This window comes from Xiphophorus maculatus, chromosome 17 (genome assembly GCF_002775205.1).
Source record: "Xiphophorus maculatus strain JP 163 A chromosome 17, X_maculatus-5.0-male, whole genome shotgun sequence".
NCBI lineage: Eukaryota > Metazoa > Chordata > Actinopteri > Cyprinodontiformes > Poeciliidae > Xiphophorus > Xiphophorus maculatus.
In genome coordinates, this window is record NC_036459.1 from 3,930,134 (window position 1) to 3,952,996 (window position 22,863).

The following is a 22,863-nucleotide window of genomic DNA, read 5'->3' on the forward strand; positions in this document are numbered from 1 at the left end:
CAGGTCAAAATGCGAAAAAAGTTGAAAGGGTGTGTTATTTGGAGAGGGACTTGCGAAATGTTTACAGCATTAAGTGTTAGGCAGGTTTGAGAACATAAAAAGATTATTAGAATACATCAAAAGCAAATTGCAGCAAACTAAATTAGCTGCAGAGCATAAAGATATTCCTTTTAGCACAGAAAAAAGGAAGATTTACTTTCACAATAAAAACCCCAAAGGAAAGTTAGATTACTATAACATTTGTAGCATAATACTGTGTTCACAAGATAATCTGAGACTCATTTCAAGACACACAAACAGAAATCTCAAGATTTACAGAATCAACAATCACTTTTTCAACAATTACTATGGTTTCAAAAAAGGCATAATAATCCATACTAAGTGAACAAAAAATAAATAAACAAATGAAAGAAAAAACTGTCCTGACATGATAGGTGTGTATAAAAGCTTGTAGGGAATGAAGACATAACACTAATGTTGCAAACTCGCTTCATAGGTGGGGGTTCTATAGAAATAGAATGTAGATATGGTGTGATATGTCATCAAAGACCATTATATAATTGTTTTCAGTATTTGATTATATCATTTAAATGCATGTACGCAAATATATAGGTATGTATGTCCAGGCTGTAAATCACATTAAGAATCGTATCGCCACTGATAACTTTTTTTTCCCCCCACATGCTGGTTTATTCTTTTTATTTTTGGAAGTGTACTTCCATCTTCTTTGTATAGCTTTAACATGTCTTTCCTTAAACTTCTTTGATGAGGGAAACAGGAGGTGGGAGAGGGGAAAAAAAGTTCGCCTTGGTGCATGCAACAACTGGATGCTTGTTTTGCTGTAATGCACCAACTAGATACTAGTAAGCATATTTTTAAAAAATAAAACAAAACTAGTGAATACAGGATGGATAGAGCAGAGAAGAGTTTTAACAAAAAAAGAAGCGTTAAGGACTTATAGCACTTTTGAGAAGTGTTTTTAAAATGAGATCAATCCATGCAAGGCGACAGATTAGATGAAAAGGTGTCCTAATTTCAAACAAAAAGTCTTTGTCGCCCTCTTGTGGTTACAATGAAGATAAACTACTCAGGCAACAGGAAACAGGACTTTCGTACCCTTCTAAATTAACCCTGATAAATAAACCAATTATATTATTGTGCCAATTATTCTATTAACTACCAAACAAATATTTGAAAATATGCAATCATCTGTCAACCAGCAGTGGTGTTAACTTCTTTAAAAAGTTAATGCAAAAAAAATCTTTATTACCTTAACTTATAAGCTTCAGAACAATTATATTGGTCAACCAATCAATAGCAACCACATGCCAGAGATACTAGTTCATTAGCAACAATACTCATAAGTTAGTACCCTTAAATAAAATACAACACTGGCAATGATAAATTCTTTTAATCAGATTAAATGATACAATGATTACTACTAGAAACAGTAACAATAAGGAACACATTTCTAATTTAAAATATTCATATCTTCAGCAGAACGTTTAACGATGACAAAAAGAGATTAAATACATTTTTTGCTTTAATGTGAAAACATCAATATCGGAATAATTTCAAAATTAACATTTTATAGAAAACGAAACCAGATTACCATCCATGTCTTTTACAAAACTGTGGCTTGTTTTTAATTGAGAGCTGCGTCCACTAGGTGGAGTTCTAAATTCAAAAATGTGTTGGCATTTTGTAAGAAATAACCTGTGGGCAAACTTTGGTAGTGTTGCAACTTTGACGAGTTAACTTTGATTAATCATGTAAAATTCAGCATTATAGTTTTGATAGAAACATTTAAACTAACCACCAATAAATATACACTTTACTATGTTGTGTTGTCATATTTCCTTTAAAGCTTCAAGGCACTCGGCACATAATAAATACAATCTTGAAAAAAGGCACATTATGTTCCATCTCTTCATAAACAATGACAAGTGTAGCCAGTGTCTTTTATAAATGCTTGTTTGCTCTCAAAAACTGATGATACTGTATTAAGTAAGGGGGGAAAAAGACTAATCTTTATTTTTGCATTAGTTACAGAAGGTAATCGTTCATCTCCATTTAAATCATGCATGTAAGCCAAATAAATATATCTTCTTCTTGTAGAAATAAGACTCAACGGCTTAATTAGTTTCTGACAGTGCTGCATGTAAACTTCACTTCACTCACTATTGTCTGATTGTAATCCCAGATCCAGATGTGGAAGTCAGGTGTCGGCAGGCTTTGCCACATTTGCATGTTACCGGTGATTTGTTGGGTCTTGTACGTCTAGTAAGGATCCATCTTAATCCTTCTGTGCAAGCAGCAGGTGAACACCATCCCACAGATCTGAAAACAGCAAGTGTTAAGTCAAATGCTCTCCATGGGACTCTGTGGAAACATTTAAAGCTGTTGACTCAAGAGCAGTGAAGGGTTAAAAGGTGATGGAGTCGGAGGCTATTTGAAAGTATGAAGCTGGTTACTATGGCAATGGGGGGGTGGACCAAAGCAGTCATTACCGCAACATCAGCATGTGTCCACAAGCTTGCAAAAACAAACAAAATGAAGCAGGAGGTGGTGGGAAAGTGTGCATATATTCAGACACAAATATCTGTACTTTGATTCCTGTTTCGAAACCTTTAAGAAACTCAAGATATTCTGACTAAACTGCAACTTTAAAAGTTTTAGAAACAAAGTTACAATTGATTGTGAAAATTAATTCATCCTACTCGCAAGGTCCTAGTTCACAGATAAGCAGAAAGTGAAAATCAATCCATCAATCTTCTACACTAGTTTCCAGCGGCAATTGGGCAGGCGGGGTACACACTAGACAGGTCAACCAACCATCACAAACACACAGTCATGTTTTTGGACAGCACCAAAGTGACCTGAGAGAATCTACACTTGTAAGAGGAATATGAAACTCTGTGCAGATTCTAGACCAAGATTTCCAGGGGTCTTCTTACTGTAGGACAACAGTGCTACTGAGTGGGACACTGTATGTCCCAAAATCCAAAAAATACTACAGTAAATTAAAGGGCATTTTGGATCATTTCTATTGGAATCCCTGACAAAACAACTCCACAAGATCATCATTGTACCTTTATGATTTTGTGTTAGGTGCACCATAAGAGAGACATATGACATGCATAGCTTGCACTGGCATTCACAGCCACTTGTGTGATTTCATCTGTTTGCTGTGTTCAGGTAGATGTAAATTTGATAGAAAGGTGCATTGAGAGCAGCTGAAAAGCACTAGTCAATAAATTTCATGATGTGTAGAGTTAAACACTGCTTATAAAAAGATCACAAAACTTTCTTCGAGTTATGTCTGCATGCAATTAACTGCGACCATATGCTTCGAAACATATGATAAATCCCAAAACAGAGGGAAGATATGCTATAGTTAGCCTTGTACTGGAGATGTTGCATGAATATATAGCACCACAGGAATCAGATGCATAGATTTTTTTTTTCTATTTTACATTGAAATTTTACATTTTTATCAAGTCCATAGGATCCCACGCTGATGGTAACAAGGTACTTGACAGCTGCACACTGAGAGGCGAGGCTGTCAGCTATCAGCCTCGTTGCTGCTGGTACTTGTGATCTTGGGCGGGTTAAGCACAAGGACAAAGAATTAGATGCAGTGGGAACCGAACCGACAACCCACCACTGAACTCCTACCACTGACGCCACTATCGTCTCATATAAATATGTAAATGCTCATTTGTCCTGTTTTTTTTTTTATATGACTTTGATTTAGAAATTCTATGAAAAAAAAACCTCCAAATACTTAATAAGCTTCAAGTTATTTACTGTAGCTTTCCCCTTTCTGACAACAAAGGCATTTTAAAACATGGAGCTGTGTGAAAACAGACAAACTACTTCCTATTACCTATGGAAATACACAATAAGCAGCTGGGCAGTTTTGTTTAACTAAGCCATTCACTGGCAACCTTATTTTTTTCATGACTTCCCATTACAATAACATGCATTAGCAGCATATTTTTGTACAAAGCCATGCAGATGCATGCTTTAGACAGCACAAAGACAAAAATATAAAAAAATAAAATCAACAAAACGGATTTCATTCTGTGAACATGCAGACTGCAGATTTTATGTTTGGCACAGAGCATGCATGCAAACAAGGACAAACATGCAGTCGAATATCCACACAGCACCTTCCAACCTTGTCTATCCATTTGATTAAAAGCACCAAGGAGCTCTAGAGCCAAATTACAATGCACCAAAGTCCTCTTCCTCTTCCTTATAGAGCAGATAGATAAAGCAGGCTGTCAAGAGTGCCCCGGCCAGCTACAGTGAAACCAAACATACAAAACAAAGACATTTGCAACACACGTAAGTCAGAATAATATAGTACAGTTGCTGGGTTAACAACAAACATATAAAACAAAACAAATTGTGTTGCCATGTTAAGTAACAGACAAAAAGTTAGAGTGAATGAGAGATGATGTAAGGATGTGCCACGAAGAAAAAAGCAAACATATGGAATGGAAAGACTTAGATTAATAAACAGCAAAGTTCCCACAAGTCCAACTCAAAAATCCATATTTCTAAACTTAAAGCAGGTCTGCAAACAATCTGGACAAATTCCACAAAATATAAAACAATGGCCACTGGTCATTTGGTACCTTCACGGTTATTTAAGTAGCGTTGGTCGTTCATCAGATGACAAATTTCATATTTAAAAAAAAAAAAGGTCAACTGACCCAAACTGACATCACATACAGATATCATACAGTAACATCTTCTTTGGCTCTAGTGTTTATAGATTCTCTCTAAGAGTTTGACAAAAACACAAGTTGTAATGTGGAAAAAGAAGCAAAATAATCCATTATTTAGGCAGTAGAAAATAAAAATCTGCTCACTCTGTGCTGTACGTGGAAAATTATCAAATGAAATATGATTTCAAATTCACCCCAATGCAGAGGATCCCTGAATATAGACTTAGAGGATGGTAGAGCACTTACCATATTATTGTGAATAAAATACATTTGTATTTTCCAGTGGTACAGTTGCATACAAAAAATGACTGATATTGAAGCATACATTTTGATTGTGGGCAAGCTGGATTTTGTTTTCATCATTTGTTTTTGTTGAGCCCCGATTTCATACAGTGATAAATTTAAAGATAAAAAGTTAGCAGTGCTTTTTTCTACACTAATTTTATTTTCTATACTAAAGAATTCTGAAAAAAAACTGATGAATCGATCCCATCGATGCACATAGAATGTTCTTCATAATCAACCTCTTCTTTTTGAGGTCGGCATTGTCCATTTTGAAATGAAACACTTTTTATAGCAACAGTAAATGGAAAGCTGAATTTTACTCATTTCTGAACAGCACTATCCATCGATAATGCAACATCTTATCTTTTCCCATTTCAAGTCTTCACTGCTTCGGATCCAATTCAAGCCTCATATTTTTTTTTTTTCCATTAGCGTTCTGATGCTCAATTAAAACTGAACAGACTGCAGAATGGGCCAGAAATTTTCTTTGAGAGCAAGAAAACGGGCTTGGTGGCCACAAACTAATAAGATGCTGCAGATCAACAGGAAAGCAGTCAACTACCAAAAAACAAACAGAACACTACATAAGTGTTTTTTATGTTCCTGCTGACCACCAGCTTGAAAATCACTTTATCTTATAAAAATGAAATACAGCATTACAATTCACCTTAAACATTTTTGTATGCTAGAAAGTAAGCCTGTTGGACAGAGTCCATCAATAAAGCTCAAAGGATAAATTTCTAGTGGTGAATGATGCAACACCTCTGAGCACTTTTGGATGTTTTTGTTCATGCTCTCATCAGAAGTGCTTTTGCATGCGGTAAACAGAACGGTATGGCAGAATGGAGTATATGCATCAAACAGCTTCACGGTGTTTAAAAGCATGGGTCCATTTCAGCATGGAACAAATAAAAAGGACTGATGATGAAGCCGAGTCATCAGTGTAAAATGGAAAAACACTAATATATATAAAGGTTTCTGACCTGCCATGTTAGATTTTCAGTAATGGAAAGATTAAAAACCGGTCCACCGGCGTTGTGTATTCTCTCTATTCAACAGAGGCCAGAGGCTCATTATTTTATAAAATAAAGTCTGATTAAGGTAGATTTTTTGTTGTTGTTTCCATGGACAGCAGTATTCTGCTTCTCTAGACAACATTACCACACTGTCATGTTCTACTTACCTGAAGACAGGCCACACCAATTCCCACTGCACCAATAACCAATAGATGGTCTGCAAGGAACTGCTCCAGCTTAGTGATGCAACCACCCTGGACAGGGTAAAGAAGTCATTTACAAGAGAAGCCAATAAGCAGACAGAACACTGTTTGCATTTCTACACAAGTAAATAAAAACTTCTGCAGCAAACAAGAAAATTTCCCACAGGGGACAAAAGGGATTTTTCATTATTATTTACTTAATATATTCTCAGCTTGCTGTCATCTAAGCATTGGTCCCCAAGAGAAAGTTAAAAAATGCAATAGTGCAAAAACTATAAAATGTACTGCATTTTTAATCTAAACCTAAAATATTACAAATGCATGCATCATAAATTGTTTGTGATGACCATTTCATAGTGTTGAAGAAGTCATGTTTATGCCTTAGCAGACAATCTAGGTATTGTAAATTATAAAAGGGGGAAAAGAAAGGATTTTGCACTAAAATATAGAAAAATATTCCTTCCTTTTCTAATAGTTCACAATTATACACTTCTGAATCCCATGAAAATATATTGAAGTTTATAAATGACAATTACAAGGACCACGGATACTTTTGTTACTTGTCTTCTCCATGTGACAACACTAGATAACATGGACTTTGTTTCCAAAGGCTTTTAAGATCAGTTAGGATGGCACTTACCACCTTTCCGTGAGGAGATGAACACTCACCTCCACTTTATAGATGTTTGAGGGATGGTCCCTCCTGCCACAGTCAGGCGTGATGGTTTTACAGCAGCTGTCAGGCACCACCCTGTTCCCCGACTGCTCTGACCTAATGTACACACTCAGCATCCAATCCTGAGAATTGTTGCTGCCACAGCACTTGAACTGGAGAAGCAAAAAAATAAAGCAAGGGGTTGGCTGGTGTCTTATCAACCTAAAGCATGGAAACATGAAAAACTGATTTAGGATAAAAATAAATCTTTTTTTTTTTGGCGCAACTCATCTCCCAACATCATAATTTTCTAGGTTTATAATTCCTGTAATTGAAAGCTAATCTTCTGCTTCATTGAGATTACACTAATTGTGTAATCTCAATGAAGGATTGTTTTGGAACAACTTCTTATGTCAACTATAATGACCACCACAGTATCATGAGTTTTACAATATTTTTAGGCAAAGCTTGAAGTTACATCCATGTAATTAACAACAAGTGTACTTGGTTATGCTTGCTGACAGAGCAAGCAAGTGGAGACATAAACTCAACCACATTGATTAACTTTCAAATATCTATCATACATCTTGTTGCAGTCTGTCCACTGCTGATGTGATTGTCTCCTTCCCTTGCTGAGCATAATTCTCAGTCATTGTCTGGTTGAGGTGCTCCTTCAGTTCATCACTCAGCTATAAAAAAAATACAAAGAGAAGAAGAGGCACAAAATGAGAGCAAAGAAGAAGGAGACACTTATTTTAATGAAGGAGAAGTACTGAGTGTACTAGGTGATTTATTCTGAAACATGTTAAGCATACCCAAAACAGCAAAATACTGAATCTTGGGCAACAAGCACAAAGTTCGTTTTTTTGTTTGTTTATTTGTGTAACTAAAAAATAGGTTTAAGTTGAAATGTACCATTTTCCCTTGGATCTGACTGCAGTCTACTAGTGAAAATTCTGAAAGCCATAATCAGAGATGAAACCTCTCCAATTAAAGAAAAAGAACATTTTGATCTGACAAACAGAAAAATCTTTTCTTCTCGTGTTAATTACATGCCTCAAATCTGAAAACTCTTGAGTTTTTTGAAGAAAACAAAAAAACATCAGTAAAAAATTAGGGCAATTTTCATTGATTTATAGCTTGAAATATCAAAATTCCCCACAATTTTATCCTAAACCTTTTTGCTGTGGTTACTGTCATGTGTTCATGACTGCTCTCTAACAAAGCTGGAGACCTTTACAGAACAACTTTACATAACCATGACTAAATTACACAGTATGACTCTGGTAAATACTGAAAGCAGCAGGCAGCACCAGGTTTCAATTGTAGATAACAGGAGGCCAAATACAAATGTGTACCTTTCCAAATGTATGTTTTTTTTGGGGGGGGTGGAAAATTTGTTCAAAATCATGTGTACTTGTTTTGTCAATTTAAAGTTATAATTTTGCTCAAGATGGTCTGTCGCATAAAATCCTGAATAAATATATTGCTGCTACTGCAGATGAATCTCAACCCCCTGAACTTTTACAAGTGCAGATATCCCTTTCGTAGTGCATTTCATTTCTGTACATCTTAAAGTTTAATCATGAGCGTTCAGAACTTACCCTCTGGTAGTAAACATAAGCCAGCACGCCAGCCACCAACTCAATCAAGAATATTAACAGCAGGAAGAAGAAATACTGAAAATTAGACAAAAGGACAAGAGGAGAAAGGAGAAATTTGATAAATTAGTCCTAGTATTTTAAAGCATTGAGACATTTTAGCGTCACAATCATCCACAGAGTTGTCAATTGAACCAACTTTTCAGCAGCTCAAGCTGCTTCAAATTGTGACGGCTCAATATAAATTTCCATCATCTGTCATTCAGTTGCATGCGTCACTTCTGACACAGATGGCAATGCTGCCGGAAAACAAGACGAGTAGGATACAGTCTGACAGCCTGTGGAATCTGATTTCTTTGGAGAATCTCTAAATGGGTCCTGCATGAATCCAACTGCAAATCCAATTTTTTTTTTCTTTTTAATCAAAATCAAAGTATTCAAAAAATGACTGTGATCTTGGTCACTAAAAGAACAAAAACATTCATACTGCTTGAAATGTCAAATTAAATCTATTTTTTAAAAATCTGAACTTGTGAACAAACAAACAAAAGACATCACATAGAAAGAAACTGTGCCAAACAAGTTACTGTCTATGTATGCCTAATGAGCAAGATAAAAACTGAACTTTTCTTGGCTCACATAATAAGAACACATTTATTTGTGAAATGGGTCCTGCACAAAACACAAGCACACAGAACTAATTAGACCAAGCTGTCAGAGCGGGACAAAATGGTATAACCGCAGCTCTGCTGATACCTCTCCAAAGCCCATTATAGGGACAGATGTTAGCACAGTGGCCAACAAAGTAACGCCAACCTACTGGTAGTAAACATCTGCAGGGATGCAATGGGAACTACTGGAGAATAATATGGCTATTTTACCTAACTGTTCTCGTTTAGAATCAACTTGGCAAAATCAGGTAAATTCCACTTTACACTTTAGTGGGATGCAACCGTCAACGAATATCAACAGTCTACAGTTTCAAATGAGAATGTTTAGTGTGGTTTTGTCCAGCCAGATGACATCTGTGCTTCTTTGTGAACTTACACTGGTTAACTGGTGGACTTGGGCTCATTAGCCTGTCTGCATTGGCAATCCTTTTTAGGGAAAGTGAGTGAGTGATGCAGTGATTCAGAAGGAAACGTCACTTTATGGAACAAGCATTATCCAGACCAAGCGGTTCTTATAGGGACTTGGTTCAAACTGGTAGCTGAAGATTATGAAAAATCTCTTTCATGTGTGTTAAGGTTGCCAAATTTCTTTAAAAACACATTTAGTATTTTGCAGCTACGCCTCAGGTGATTTGCATCAGCCTTACAGAATACAAGACCCTTAAAGGAGAAAATTAATTAAAAAAAATATGAAGATAAAAACACAAAAAACAAAAATTACAAAGCAAAACTGTATACACAAGAAAATAGCTTTGTTACATGATGAGACAGGCATGCGTGTGGGTAGCTTTTTTCTAAGAGGAGTGATGTTTATCTTAGTTAATTAATTCTTGAAAAATAAGCAATAACAAAAACACTATATATAGCATGTTGTGACACACTACAGAAACATCTATGAAGATTAACAAATATGAGATCAGCCAAATTGACTTTATTAACAATAAGTTAAGAAAAGCAAGAAGCTAAAATTCCTACTATTTGACGTATCATTGTGAAAACTACAGATAATTTATTTGACTGACATACTCTTCCAGCCACAGCAAAAACCAAGCTGTTCAGATGTTGTTCTATATACTGACTGATTTCTACTCTGCAGTGTAACAAACCTTGCCAAAAGAAGAGATGGAAGTCACAGATATAAAAAAAAAAGTAAGCCGTCAGGTAAGGAGGGGCCAATATGTTTTCATACCACTGTGAACTGTAAATACTTAATTATCTTGCCTGTAGAAAGTGGTACTTTGTTGCTGCAATGTTATCATTAAGAGTGTCATACAGAAACCACAGTTTCTCTGGGTTACAAAAAAAATACGTAATTTTCTGTGAGAACAGAAAGAGCAAACGCTCCATCCAAGCATTATTCATTCCCAATTACAATCTATAAACAGTGAATGGAGGCTGCTGGTGTTAAAGCAAAATACACAGCATATTCCTATAATCCTCTATACATCTAACTTGTATCTCCTGCAAGCACCTTGCTCTCTCATATTCCTGCATCCATCAACAGTTGATAGGCAGTCCTATAAATAGACCTGCAGCAGAGAACATTCACCTCCCACCTGCTTCTGTCCCTGTGGGCCCCTTCCTTGTAAAATAATGAGGACACTGAGAGCCTCGTCAGAGTCATTTGTTACCACCTTGTGACAGACCTTTAAAACAAGGTTGGCACAGAAGAGATCCATGTTGTGCTCCTGCTCAGGTGATGTACCTGTGCAGAAGCAGCACAAATTGATGTACAAGAGAGTGATGATTTGGGTTGGAGGTGTTCAAAGGGTAACTTAGGACCATTCAACTGGAGCATCAGAGGCAAATATCAATTACTAATGTCCACCTTCTTCCTCAATAACAAGTGGTAGAGTAGATACACTCCCCATCAGCATAAGAATAATAATTTGGGTTTTAAAATCTCTTAAATCTTTATTCATCTTTCGGATTGGAATAATTTCACAAAAACTTTAAAGATTTTAATTTCAAACTGGATGTACTAGTTTAACATCACTGTAGATTTTCTCAAAGCCACACTGGGTCAATAAGGTCAAAATGGTGACACGTTATTGATGATTTTTGGAAAATCGAACAGGAGGCTAACATTAGACGTCTGGAAAGGCCCTGCCCTCAATCATGTTGGAAATATATCAAATATGCTCAAAATACTTTTAACTCCATTTAAGTAAACTAATCAATATCCATGAATATACTGCCAAATCAGAAAATTAAATATCCAGCAGAAGGTTTTTAATGGCTACAATAAGTGTGCAGTGTTCTGCCTCTTGGTAAGAGACATTTATTCAGATACCGGTTGGAGTGTAAATATACATTTTTCAATTTTTCCAATTTTTAGCAGCCTTACATTAGAGAAAATCTGCATTAAGGACATGGTTCTACAATTTATTAAACTTATTGGTGGCACTATTTCAAATTAACAATGCAGATTCTATAGTAGAATCTGCTTCAATATAACTGAAATACCAAGTTTACTCATGACATTCATCTTTAACACTACCCATAAACTAAAACACACATTTCCCTTAAGAATTGTTTTACATTATGGCTAAAAGTAAAAGACAAAAAAATTCATCTTCTGGGGCAGCGCTATATTGTTACATACATTTCAAGGGTGCAAATACAATACGTTTTAGCACAAGCATAAACAAATGCAAATCAAGTTCACAAGTTACAATCTGTTCTCAAGCTGCTAAAAATGCTTAATATGGTGGTCCATGTAGCAACAATATCATTGAATTTTAAAGTCAAATTCCTCCATTAAAGTCCCACAATGAATATAGAATTCCTGCTGATTGTGAGTTTATGTAAAACTCTGAACTGTACATATATTTCCTATTTCTTATTATTCCATATGCATACAAGATAAATGTTGAGCTAATTATTCCAGAAAGCAAACCCTCTTCTTTCCCTTCCTCTCATTCAAGTTTATGTCATCCCACATTTTGTCTTACCTTTAGATGATAGATTAGCTAGGATTAGATAGATAGATTTAGCTAGGAAATAAAATAAATGTAAATGGGTTTTTTTTTTAAAGTGACGCAAGTGTAATGTATTACATTATTAAGCAAGGTAGAAGCCACACAACGTAGACACACGAAAAACTAACTGATCCCCTCATATCATTGTGACTAGAAGGAAAGATTTGAACAGGAACTCTCATGAATGTCTTGTAACTCGTGTCTCACCGTGGAAAGGCAGCTTCTCTGTTCCCGGATAACAGCACAGCAGCCCAAGAAGCCAGTAACAACCACTAGGCTGCCAGCCAGGATCAAGATATACGCTGAAACAGCAAAAGTGCTGGAGGCCAATAGACTAAGGTAGTCACTCTTCTCCACCAGGGTCCACACTCCTACAGCCAAGACTGCAGCTCCACCCACCTGCAAGTGCAAAAAACCCCCAAAAAAACAATGTAATCAGTGTTTCAAAAATATGTTGCAAATAACTGTGTAAAAAAAAGACCAGCATGATATAACAGCACTTTTGTAGAAAAGGAAGAGTGCCATTAGATGAGTCAGAGGACGGTGGAAAAGTACAAAACGGGTCATAAATTAGGGCAGAGGGGAGAAAAGAGAGAGGAAACCTGAGGAGAAACATAGAAAAGTGGCACAAAAAAAAGAAAAAACGCCCACAGGAGCACTGAGACTTGGGAGAGTAAGAAAAGGGCATAATGACTACTTCCTTCCAAACAATACTGAGTGACTGACCCAGGGAGGTTCTAGATCTGTTTTTCACATCTCAGGAGGTTCACAGGCTGACAAATAGGAAATGCCTTAGAAAGCATTTTACCGTCATCCTCCCTTCCTTTTTAAGTCTACAGCAAGATCTTCTTATTCACAGAAAGATATCGCAAGTTAAAGAGACATTACTATGATAAGGAACCCAGTCAGAAATAGCTTCATATCAAGAAAAAAATATATTAACATTTTCACTGACTACAAAAATCTGTCAAATCTTTTAAATGCTGTAAAAAATGATCTTTTTTCTTTTCTTAAAGAAATCTGAAAAGTGCAGCATGCTTTTGTATTCATACCCCGCCTTATCATCTAAAGAAAAATAACTTTTGGCACCATTAAAAGCTGCAGATTGTTAGCAATGCAAAGACTGATTATTATTATTATTATACTCAATTATCTTTGCAAAACAGCTCAAGCTCATACTGCAATGGCTTTCTTCTTGCTACTTTCCCCTAGGTCAGGTCTGAGTGTTGCACAACTGTCCTGTTGGCAGATTTTTCTCAACTGAAAACCATGCGTCCTTTTCCTTCTACCTCACAATGATGCTCCAGTTCAGGGTAATCTTTCATTTACATGCAAACCCCAAATAATCTAAATAATAACCTCACTTTAGGCTGACAATATGTACACTTTTCAAAACTCTGTGTGGCTGTTCTGGAGCTGTACAACCTGTTCTGTTATAGAAAACGCAGCAGAAAGAAAGTGGCATAATTTAGATATTTCCTACTGAAAGCCACTTACCCAAAAAAGAAAGTTAAACAGAAAGAGCAGGTACTTGAGGCAAACTGTCAACCAGTCTTCCTCGTCATCTTTATAAGCCATTGACATCTTCTTAGCTGTAGGTCGCTCCAGAGAACACAGACTTTATTCTTTCCTGTAAAAGAAAAGGAAAACAAACAATGGATGGAAAAATTAGACATTATGAAGTGTGGTTTTATAAATGGTTACATATTGCAACTTGCTGCAGTAGATCAGTTTGTGGTTTCTTCTGCACAAACATTTGAATTTGCATTTCAATGCTGATTTATGAGGTATTGTTTACATAATCTTTAGCACATTTGACATGTTAACATGTTTTGTGTTGAGAAACACAAAAGAACAGCTTTGATTTGCTTTCCTCTTTCTTACAGTATTCCCATATCAGAAGGTATCTGATGCATTTATGAGAAACCCAAGGATAAAAAAATAAAATAAGAAATTGCAAAATCATCTCTTCTTATGTCACAACATACGTCCCTTCATTATTCACAGCACGGAACAAGCCGTATCCTTTTGAATGATTAATAGAGAAGAGTGTGTGGTCTTGTGTCTGTAAATAAAATGTCAGGGAGTGGAAAGCACTTAGATCCATTAAACTGATCTATAGTGTTTCCTTCAAATCGACAGCAGGGGGGGGGGGGGGGGGGGGGGAAAGAAAAGATAAGAAAAACATTGTAAGTTCAATAAGCCATCTAACAAATTCTAAAACAAGGTCTGGATCAGTCAATGGAAGCTTCAAAATAGAAGGTGTTCATACACTTATTTTTTCTTACTCATAATCTTTATTATATTGTGCTTCCACCACAAATTTCAATGCAGTTTAATGAAAAAACAAGAGTGCACCTTTGTGCATCCATGACATAAATCTAAAGAAATTACAATGGTTGTGGTAATAATGCAAGTGGAAATCTTCAAAAACCGATTATCTGACCCATAAGTATTTTTATACAAATACCTTTTACCAAGTTACAGTTAGGGGAATATAATTAGTAATACTAGATAAAAGGTTAGCATGGTGGCCCTTTGGCAAGGAAGGTCCTGGGTTTGAATCTCAGTCCGCCTGCATGGAGTTTGCATGTGTGGGTTTTCTCCAGGTGTTCAGGCTTCTATAGTCCAAAAGCATAACTGTTAGGTCAATTAGTTATTCCAAATTGTCATTAAGTATTAAGTATGAGTGCGTGTGTTTATGGTCGTTATGCATCTCTTTGTCATGTTATCTTCTGACCGATTTATTAACTTGAGTAACTTTTGTAGTCATTTAAAAAGTTACAATTTTGGTTACTTTTCAACAAAAAAAATTATATTGTATCGTTATTTCTCTTCAAAGTTACAAAATGCATTTGTTGTTTAAGAATTTCAATGTTTACCTTCATAACAAAGACATGTTGTTGTTTTTTTTACCTTTTACATTTTATTAGTTTGAATTTTTCTCATGATTATTTTTGTGCATTCTTGACCCTTTGTTTTAAGCACTTTGTGTTACATTTGACTTTATACAAAGTGCTCTATAAATCAAGTCAGACTGATTAAATAAAAAATTATCTAATAAGTTATAGTATCATATCCTAAACCTTTATTCTTTTTAAGCAAAAAGCTTTTATCACAAGGCCTCCCAGTCAGTGCTCTGTTCAAGTCTTCTGCATACAAACGCTTCGAACCTATTTTTCTACGAAAGAAAAAGCCTTGCCCCCTCACGTTTTAGAACTTTGACCACCCCTGTTGTGTCTATCGCCGTCATAAAAGGCGGAAACATTAAGAAAATATCCATTTTGTTTTACGGCACACGACAAACTTTCTTAGGCACTTCCTCGGACACGGGACATACGCAGTCGAGCATCCTGGAAAAAACACACCTGCGTTGGTGATACGCAGGATAAAGTTTAACAACATTACCACACACTGCTCGAAAAACAAACGTCACATTCTCACAACATGGACAATACTCACAGTTTTAGCGCTGGAAGAAGGGCTTCGGGTTCCTGCTGTTCCCTCCGGAGCTTAGAGGACACCGCTGCAGCGGTGGGCGTTTTGTCCGGTCAAGTTTGTTGCTTTCACGGTAATCCAATGTTTGCTGTAGTGGTGCGTTCGAGTGCAGCTCGAATTTTTAAATACTATATCCTTTAGACGGACGTGACAGCAGCGGAGCTGACGCACGTCCTACAAGGCAACTTTTTTTTTCTTTCAACAAAGAATTATGTATTTTTATTAAATGTATGTACTTGTTTTGAGAACCACATGCATGTTTAATGTTTTATTCTAAACAAACGTGCTCTAATTAAAGTTCAAGATATCAGATCCGTGATCCTAACTTCCTCTCATTCCACTCTTTGTTGCCATTTTTTAAAAACTGTCTCCAACATTCGTTGACATAAATCTGAATAAAACTAAATTTGGAGTAACATAACACTGACATACACATACATAGTTCTACTAATTGGAAGACTGGTCTGTAAATTGCATGCTGAGAATCTAATGCAGAATGTAGTCGGAGCCACCATGAGGAAGACAAAACTTGGGCTTTCACTGTTTACAGGATCACTCTGTTTTCACTGGGAGATGAAAAGAAATGAGTGAAACAAATCTAATCATATGAATGTGCGTCCTCTGTCCCCAGAGGATTGTTGTTAATCTGATTTATCCACTTGCAGTCCAGTTTTGACATGGGCATGGGGTCATTGGCGTGAAGGACCATCTAGTTTTGTCCAGGCTGTTGTTTTGAGGTAAATTTAAAGAATTTAAAGATACTATTTGTTTTCCATTTCTCCATCCACTTTCTGCAAAGCACCAGTTCTACCTGCAGTGAAACAGACTCTAAGCATGATGCTGTCACCACCTTGCTTGACAGTTGGAACAATGCCAATGTGCTTATTATACTTTACATAGGTGAAGCTACAAGTTAACTATTTTTTGGTGAGCTGGTGAACACAGACAGAAATTTCTTATACTTGTTTTCACCTTTATTGTGACTCAGATTTTTTAATACGGAGGTGTAACTGAAACACAGCCAGACTGGCAATACTGTGCGAAATATATTTTAAAATGAGAAGATAAGGCAGAGCTATATAAAGCAATATTTAAAGACATAAAAATGAAAAAATGCCTCTATACGAACACCCGGATGATCACTGATTATCTTTAACACAATAATCTTCGTTATAAGCAGACTTCCTCTTCTGCCGAAACAGACCCTATGGTAAGTATGTTTTTGCCTCATCTTCCCAGAGAGTAATTCAATATGTAAACTGTTACGAGTAAATGATGGCCAAAAGCATTTGTGGTACCTTAACTGGCGACAATCAGTCTGCCAAAACAACATTAGTTGGTAAGAATTGCAATCCATCAGGCTTAAATATTGTTTTCCCCTCAACAAAACCTCATTCAGGCACAGTGAGAAAACAGAAACACAAGATTATTAGGGTTCATTGCTTGGAATTTAGAGCATGTTGGTTTTCAGTCTCCATAAATGTGATACAATGTAGCAGAGGGAGTTTCCACTGACGCTAGCTCATTTCTATGAGCAGTCTGTTTCTGCAGGGGTTCGTTAATCACCTCCAGGGCTTTTCGTATCTTGCTGATTCTCTAATTCTCTCTCCCAAAAAGCAGGAGAGTTAGAGATAGGGCATGACTGAGCATGCATGTAAAGCACCAAGTGGTTGAGATCAAAGCAAACATAACATCCTTCAATTTGAGCAGGCAAAACTCTAAGACAAGAGAACATAGAACAGAAAATACAACGCACAAAATGAGGTTTAACTGTGGAATTTTTTTTTGTTTGTTGGCCTGACTACCTACAGTAGAAACTGCTGCTGTTAAATTCTTTTCTCTTCTTTGGGTTTACTTGCTTCTTGAAGCAGGATTTGTTTTTTAAAACTGTCCAGTTTGCTTAATGTTTTGCAGTGGCTGACCTCTTGTGGTCAAAATCTCCTGGAAGCAACAGAACATGTCAACCTGACCTAGTTAAAACCTGAGCCCCTTTATTTACAAGGGATTATCAAGGCAATTATTTACGCAACACGATCCCAAAGACAAGAAATCCTCAACTGGGAAAACTGACATCGTAAAGAGTTTCTACTGTGCATCCTCTTTGCTACTTTTAATTGACAGAAGAGGAAGAACCAATCCTGAATGAAAATCACGGAATTCCCCCGAGGCTGTTGAAAGTAAATTAGAAAAACCATCTCTGTGAAAGCTTAGAGCAATGTTTCCATCTCAAAGCTCAGCAAAACATACTAAGTACCAAAGAAAGATGTGAACTAAAAGCAATCTGTGTATGGGAATCCACTGTCAGCAGATGGAACAGAGAAACATGGCACTGCACCAGACAATTTCTCACAAGAAATGAGAGGTGAGATGAACTGATGCCAGATTTACCATCAGGATTCATAATTGTTCTTTTGGGAGATTGATTTTTAAGTGCTTCACAAGCAAAAATGTGCAAAATTTCTATCGTCCTCTGAGGACGAAGGGGTTGCTGTGACGTCCCACCTTCTTCTAAAACCTGTGAAGACAGTCATTTTATGTGAACATCTGTTTAGTGGGGTCCCATAAAATCTATCGCCAACACATGTGTGCTCGACCGCCTGAGATTAATTATGACAATATGATTCACTTTATCTTGTGGAAGAGAAAGTCAACATTTTTACTTCTTCAACTCGAACATCCAATCAAACATTCCCATCACTAATCAAGTTGCCATTTGCATCTGCTAATGGTAGTATGAAAAAAGAAAAAGAAGCACTGATGAGGTGACAACTCGTGCCAAGGTTGAATAAAGCCCCAAACAGAATCTGATTTTAGGGCGCACTTACAGCTAAGCCCATCCCAATTATACAGAAAAGGGAAACTCGTTAGGAAAAACGGCAACATCATATTTCCTCAAAGTATAAAACAGCATTGTCAATTTAACAGGCTTCGATTTGGAGGTTTATATAGTCCATTTTTTTTAATGCTAAGCTGATTTTTTTCAATGAACTGTCAAATGCAAGAGCTTGTTTGTAATTGATTTCCCATGCATCTCTCGGATAAGCTGTAAACAATAAATAACTGAACAAATTGTGTAAAGTAGTGGCTGGAGTATTGATTTTCTTAGATTTAATGGTAACCGAAGTATCTTAATAAATTTGATACATTTTTGGGAGCATGGGAAAGAGTTTGTTGCTTGCTTGGCTTTTCAAACTGATCAGACATTCAAGAAACATTTAGTAATTTAGGACTTCCGGTTTCCTCATCTCTATCTACATGCCAGGGGAAAGCTTTATCGAATTATGTAACTCTACCGAGACATTAACTGGGACCATGTTTTGGTCAGATGATATTATTTAACTTCTGAAGCAACAAACACTCTTCAGGTTAAAGATAAATAAGTGAAAAACCCTCACATGCCCAGCATTAAGTACAGTAGAGGATCTGTTATGCTGTGGGGAGATTTCCCTTCCAAAGGAAGGAAAGCTACTTACACTTAATGTCATTAGAAACTCATTGAAACATTCCTAGCACAAATCATTCAGCCCTTGCCAGAAAACTGAAAATAGTTCCAACTGGGTCTTTTAAAGACATATTGATCCAAAAATGCAAATCAATGCTTTATTAAATGATAGTATTATATTTTAAAGTTGTCTACACCAGTAAATACATTTAGTTAAATATGAAAATGTCTAAAAGATCCTCTTATCCAGTGGCCAGTTCCAACATCTTCTATTGTGCATGAGTGAGCTCACCATACTTACAGTTTTTGTTCTTAATGGTTTAAAATAAAGCCTGACAGATTATATGTACACTGCCTTTGTCATGTTAACAGCTTTATTAAGCTTGCAAACCAGTCAATAGTAGTGTGCCCACTGCTTTCACTCCTGTGTGCTCCTGCCTCCACACTGATTTGTGCGTGTTTGTGTGTGTGCTGTGAGTGTGAATGTAACGCGTGGGCTGATGTTCTTAAGCTTTGCTGGTAATGAGGCTCACCAATAAGTATGACTAAAACCTGGTTTGATATTGGGTCTTATTTTTCATTACCAGGATATGAGGCTATTTTTAAGACAACATTTCTTTTTTTTCCAAGTTGGGTTTCTAACAGAATCTTTGGATGTTATATTAAATGTGTGAGATGAACAGTGTGAATATAAAGACAAAAAACATGTCTCTAAATCACTCTTATAAGTGTACCTGACCACTTTAGAAAGTTTTTGTGATGTAAAGAAACAAACTACAAGAAATCCTTACAAAAATGTTTCAATTTCAGAGACGTATTGACCTGGTTATCTAGGTGTGTACATCCTAACACCTAAAACTTTGTTAAAGCACATTTTGATTTAGTTTCAACAGCGTCTCTGACAGCGGTCTATCAGTATCTTGTTTTAACTAAAATAATTGATCAAAATGTTATTTTCTTCACTGCACAAAAACCTGAGAGATTAATAGGGAGGTGTACGCTTTTGAACGCCTTCGTGCTTTCAACAAAGCCTTTATTAGACAAATGCGACTGATAAAAATGTAAAAACTTTCACAAGGTATAAATGGTGTGAGAAAAGTTTAATAAAAGTGCCTCACTGAACCTTGGTGTTTCATGGATGTCTTGGAGGGCCACACAATGCGCTTAATGAGGTGGAAAATTGAATTAGAATGATTCAGTCAGTCGAACATGAGGTCGATGGACGTTGTAAGAGAATATGCTCTGAGATGCAGCGATAGGAGGAATGTGACCTAAAACAGTAACAGTGTAAGGCGGAGGGGAAAAAAATAATTACAGTGAATCACAGTGCTTGAAACAAACTCAAAGCCTGCTGCACTTGAAGTCAAAATGTGTTTTGACGGTGTACATCTAAGTGTTGCTCCTGAAAGTTACCTAATGCAGCTCAACTGGAGGCAAAAAGTAGCACAAATATTTCAAATTTTAGCAGGAATGGGATTTTTTTTTTTTATGTATCAGAAAAATGCTTTCTTGCTTACAGATTAATAAATGCTTTGTGAGGCAGAGCAACGGTTGTTTATGCGGAGAACCATGTCATATTTCGTACTAAACAGCCTGAGGAGTGATTTTCTTTAATATTCCCTTTATTTTGTAGTCTAAACAACAACATAATGTTCCTTTAGGTGACATTCTTAGAACAGATTTTATAAAAGATATTAAATCACTGTCATTATATTTTCTGTAAACTACTTTTTTTCTTAGTCTGCATATGCAAAATCACAACTATGCCAACCCATTAAGTGCTGCAAAAAATATTTGCCCTTGTATATAAACAGGTTTATTAAAAGATGAACTAAAAGAATAATGACATAAAAAGGAAAGAAATGTCCTAAAAAGAGTCCAACTCCCTCGACATCGAGGTAGTGAGACCCATATCCTTACTGGCTTGTGACTGATATTGTGACTCCCCAGAAATAAAAGTTGAAACTTAGGACCAGTCCACCCTTCTTTTTGAATTTTTGCAATTGTATCGTAAAGCTCTGGCAGTTTGCCCTAAAATTGTTATATGAAACCATGGAAATTGACAATTCGCTCACATTGTTTCACAATATTCTATGTATTTTCAAAGGACCAACCTTTTGGAGTTTAGTAATAATTGCAAATTGTGAATATTTGTGTTTTTTATGCACTGATATGATATTTTCTTCATAGTTCTGTGGTACATAAGGTTTAAAAATAACAGTGAAATTAAGTCAACCACCTACCTTTCACACCTCCTCAAAAACAATGGTGCTACTGTCTTTGCATGAATTCCTATTATTCATACTCTTGGTCTGTGCATGATCATAACAAAGGGTAGAAGTTTGTGTTTTTGTTGGGTCAGTAGAGAAAAAAAAGAAAATCTCTGATAAAATCACATATTTCACACTGCCTGGAGAGCGTTAGAGAAGGCCTTGGTGGTAGCTGTTAGAACTAACCCAAACTGTCAGCACAAACAAAGCATTAATTACTAGAGCTAAAATAAAGGAGTTAGGGCATAACAGTGATTATCTAAAATTAGAGGGAGGGAAGAAAAACAGTCATTTTAGGTTGACTTCTTGGCTCGCAGGCACTCAAGATCTGAGATGAATTTAAAAACAAGCGGGGAAATAAATCAAGATAATTCTCACAAGGTGGAGGATAGTGGGAGAAAGAATAAGGCTGATCCATTTAAATGATAATGGAATTAAAAACACACTTTATATGTTACTGGTCAATATAGTGAGGAGGACAGAAACCTCGCAAATCTCAGCACCCAAAAGCGGCAACAGCCAGGTAGCTTCGGACAAGAGACATGTGACCGAACCGCCGTATCCAACATCGCGGCCACATCCCCCCAGCACAGGCCAAGCCAGGAGCCCGGTCATCCTGGAGCTGAAGCTACGGGCAGCAAAGGCTCCCAACAGTGAGGAGAAGGAGGAGGAAAAAAAATTTGGACTTGAGTTTGAGACTTTGACTTGAGACCCAGAAGTCGCACAAATGAAAGACCTCAGACAGAACACACTTGTACCAGTGTTGAGAGTTGAATCTGAGACTTGAGTCTGAGTAACAGTTCTTATCTCATGTAGTAAAGGACAAAGGTAGCCTGTAGCAGATTAAATAGTTAAATGATAACTGGTAATAAATATGAAAATATTGAAAGATAGTAACTTAATATTTATCTGGTAATTTAGGTCTTAGGATAAACAGTACATGATTGTACACCAACACAGAGTAAGAGGTGGACTAGATGCCATGGATTGGATGAGAAAATGTTTACTTCAGTCATTACAGACTTGATTCTGATTTGAGGCAAAAGATTTGTGACTTTTGCCCCAAAGACTTTGCACTTGTAAAAAATTAGACTTGGGAAGATCTCTGGGGAAACCCCCAAAGAGCCCTTAACCTGCTGGGCGCCCATCAGTTCAACTAGAAGTGACTGGAACTTAGAAGCACCAAGGGAGGAAGGCCATAACACCAACCTGTTTGATGAGATGACCCCTTGAGGGCAAAGAGGTCCTCACCAGAACCCAGCGCAGCTCCCCTGACCCACAGTTGGCACAATGCATCCTCAAGAGCAACAGATCACCAGTAATAAATCCATCACTCCATGAAGTGACCCAAGCCTTAACACAATCAACACCACACCATTGGGTTCCCCTGTGACACAGCTATGACTCTCAAGGTCATCTATGTCATCAGTCAGTACAAATCCAGCACAGAAACAGAATTGTGTGAAATGTTGAAATGCTGCTATGAATACATACATACATCT

General features: G+C 36.6%; 1 protein-coding gene across 2 annotated transcripts; it reads right to left on the reverse strand.

Moving 5' to 3' along the window:
• Window positions 1-1,392: 1,392 nt before the first annotated feature.
• On the reverse strand, window positions 1,393-15,750 carry LOC102227277 (tetraspanin-11-like). 2 transcript variants are annotated; one of them, XM_023349723.1, is made up of 9 exons: window positions 15,614-15,750; window positions 13,649-13,781; window positions 12,359-12,550; window positions 8,503-8,577; window positions 7,483-7,587; window positions 6,913-7,071; window positions 6,208-6,294; window positions 4,184-4,308; window positions 1,393-2,340 (listed from the first exon to the last, which is right to left on the reverse strand). In XM_023349723.1, the coding sequence occupies exons 2-8, from the start codon at window positions 13,733-13,735 to the stop codon at window positions 4,231-4,233; spliced, it is 783 nt and encodes a 260-aa protein (XP_023205491.1). In that variant the 5' UTR covers window positions 13,736-13,781; window positions 15,614-15,750; the 3' UTR covers window positions 1,393-2,340; window positions 4,184-4,230. The 2 variants fall into 2 exon arrangements, with proteins under 2 accessions (XP_023205491.1, XP_005805956.1); XM_005805899.2 differs by lacking the exon at window positions 4,184-4,308.
• Between the last annotated feature and the right edge of the window lie 7,113 nt (window positions 15,751-22,863).

Excerpts from the sequence above, each read along its gene's own strand:
- LOC102227277 (XM_023349723.1), bottom strand. The coding sequence starts at position 13,735 with ATGTCAATGGCTTATAAAGATGACGAGGAAGACTGGTTGACAGTTTGC. Across the intron at positions 12,551-13,648 it reads TGTTTAACTTTCTTTTTTGG|GTGGGTGGAGCTGCAGTCTT; the intron begins GTAAGTGGCTTT and ends TTGCACTTGCAG. Across the intron at positions 7,588-8,502 it reads CTTATGTTTACTACCAGAGG|CTGAGTGATGAACTGAAGGA; the intron begins GTAAGTTCTGAA and ends TTTTTTTTATAG.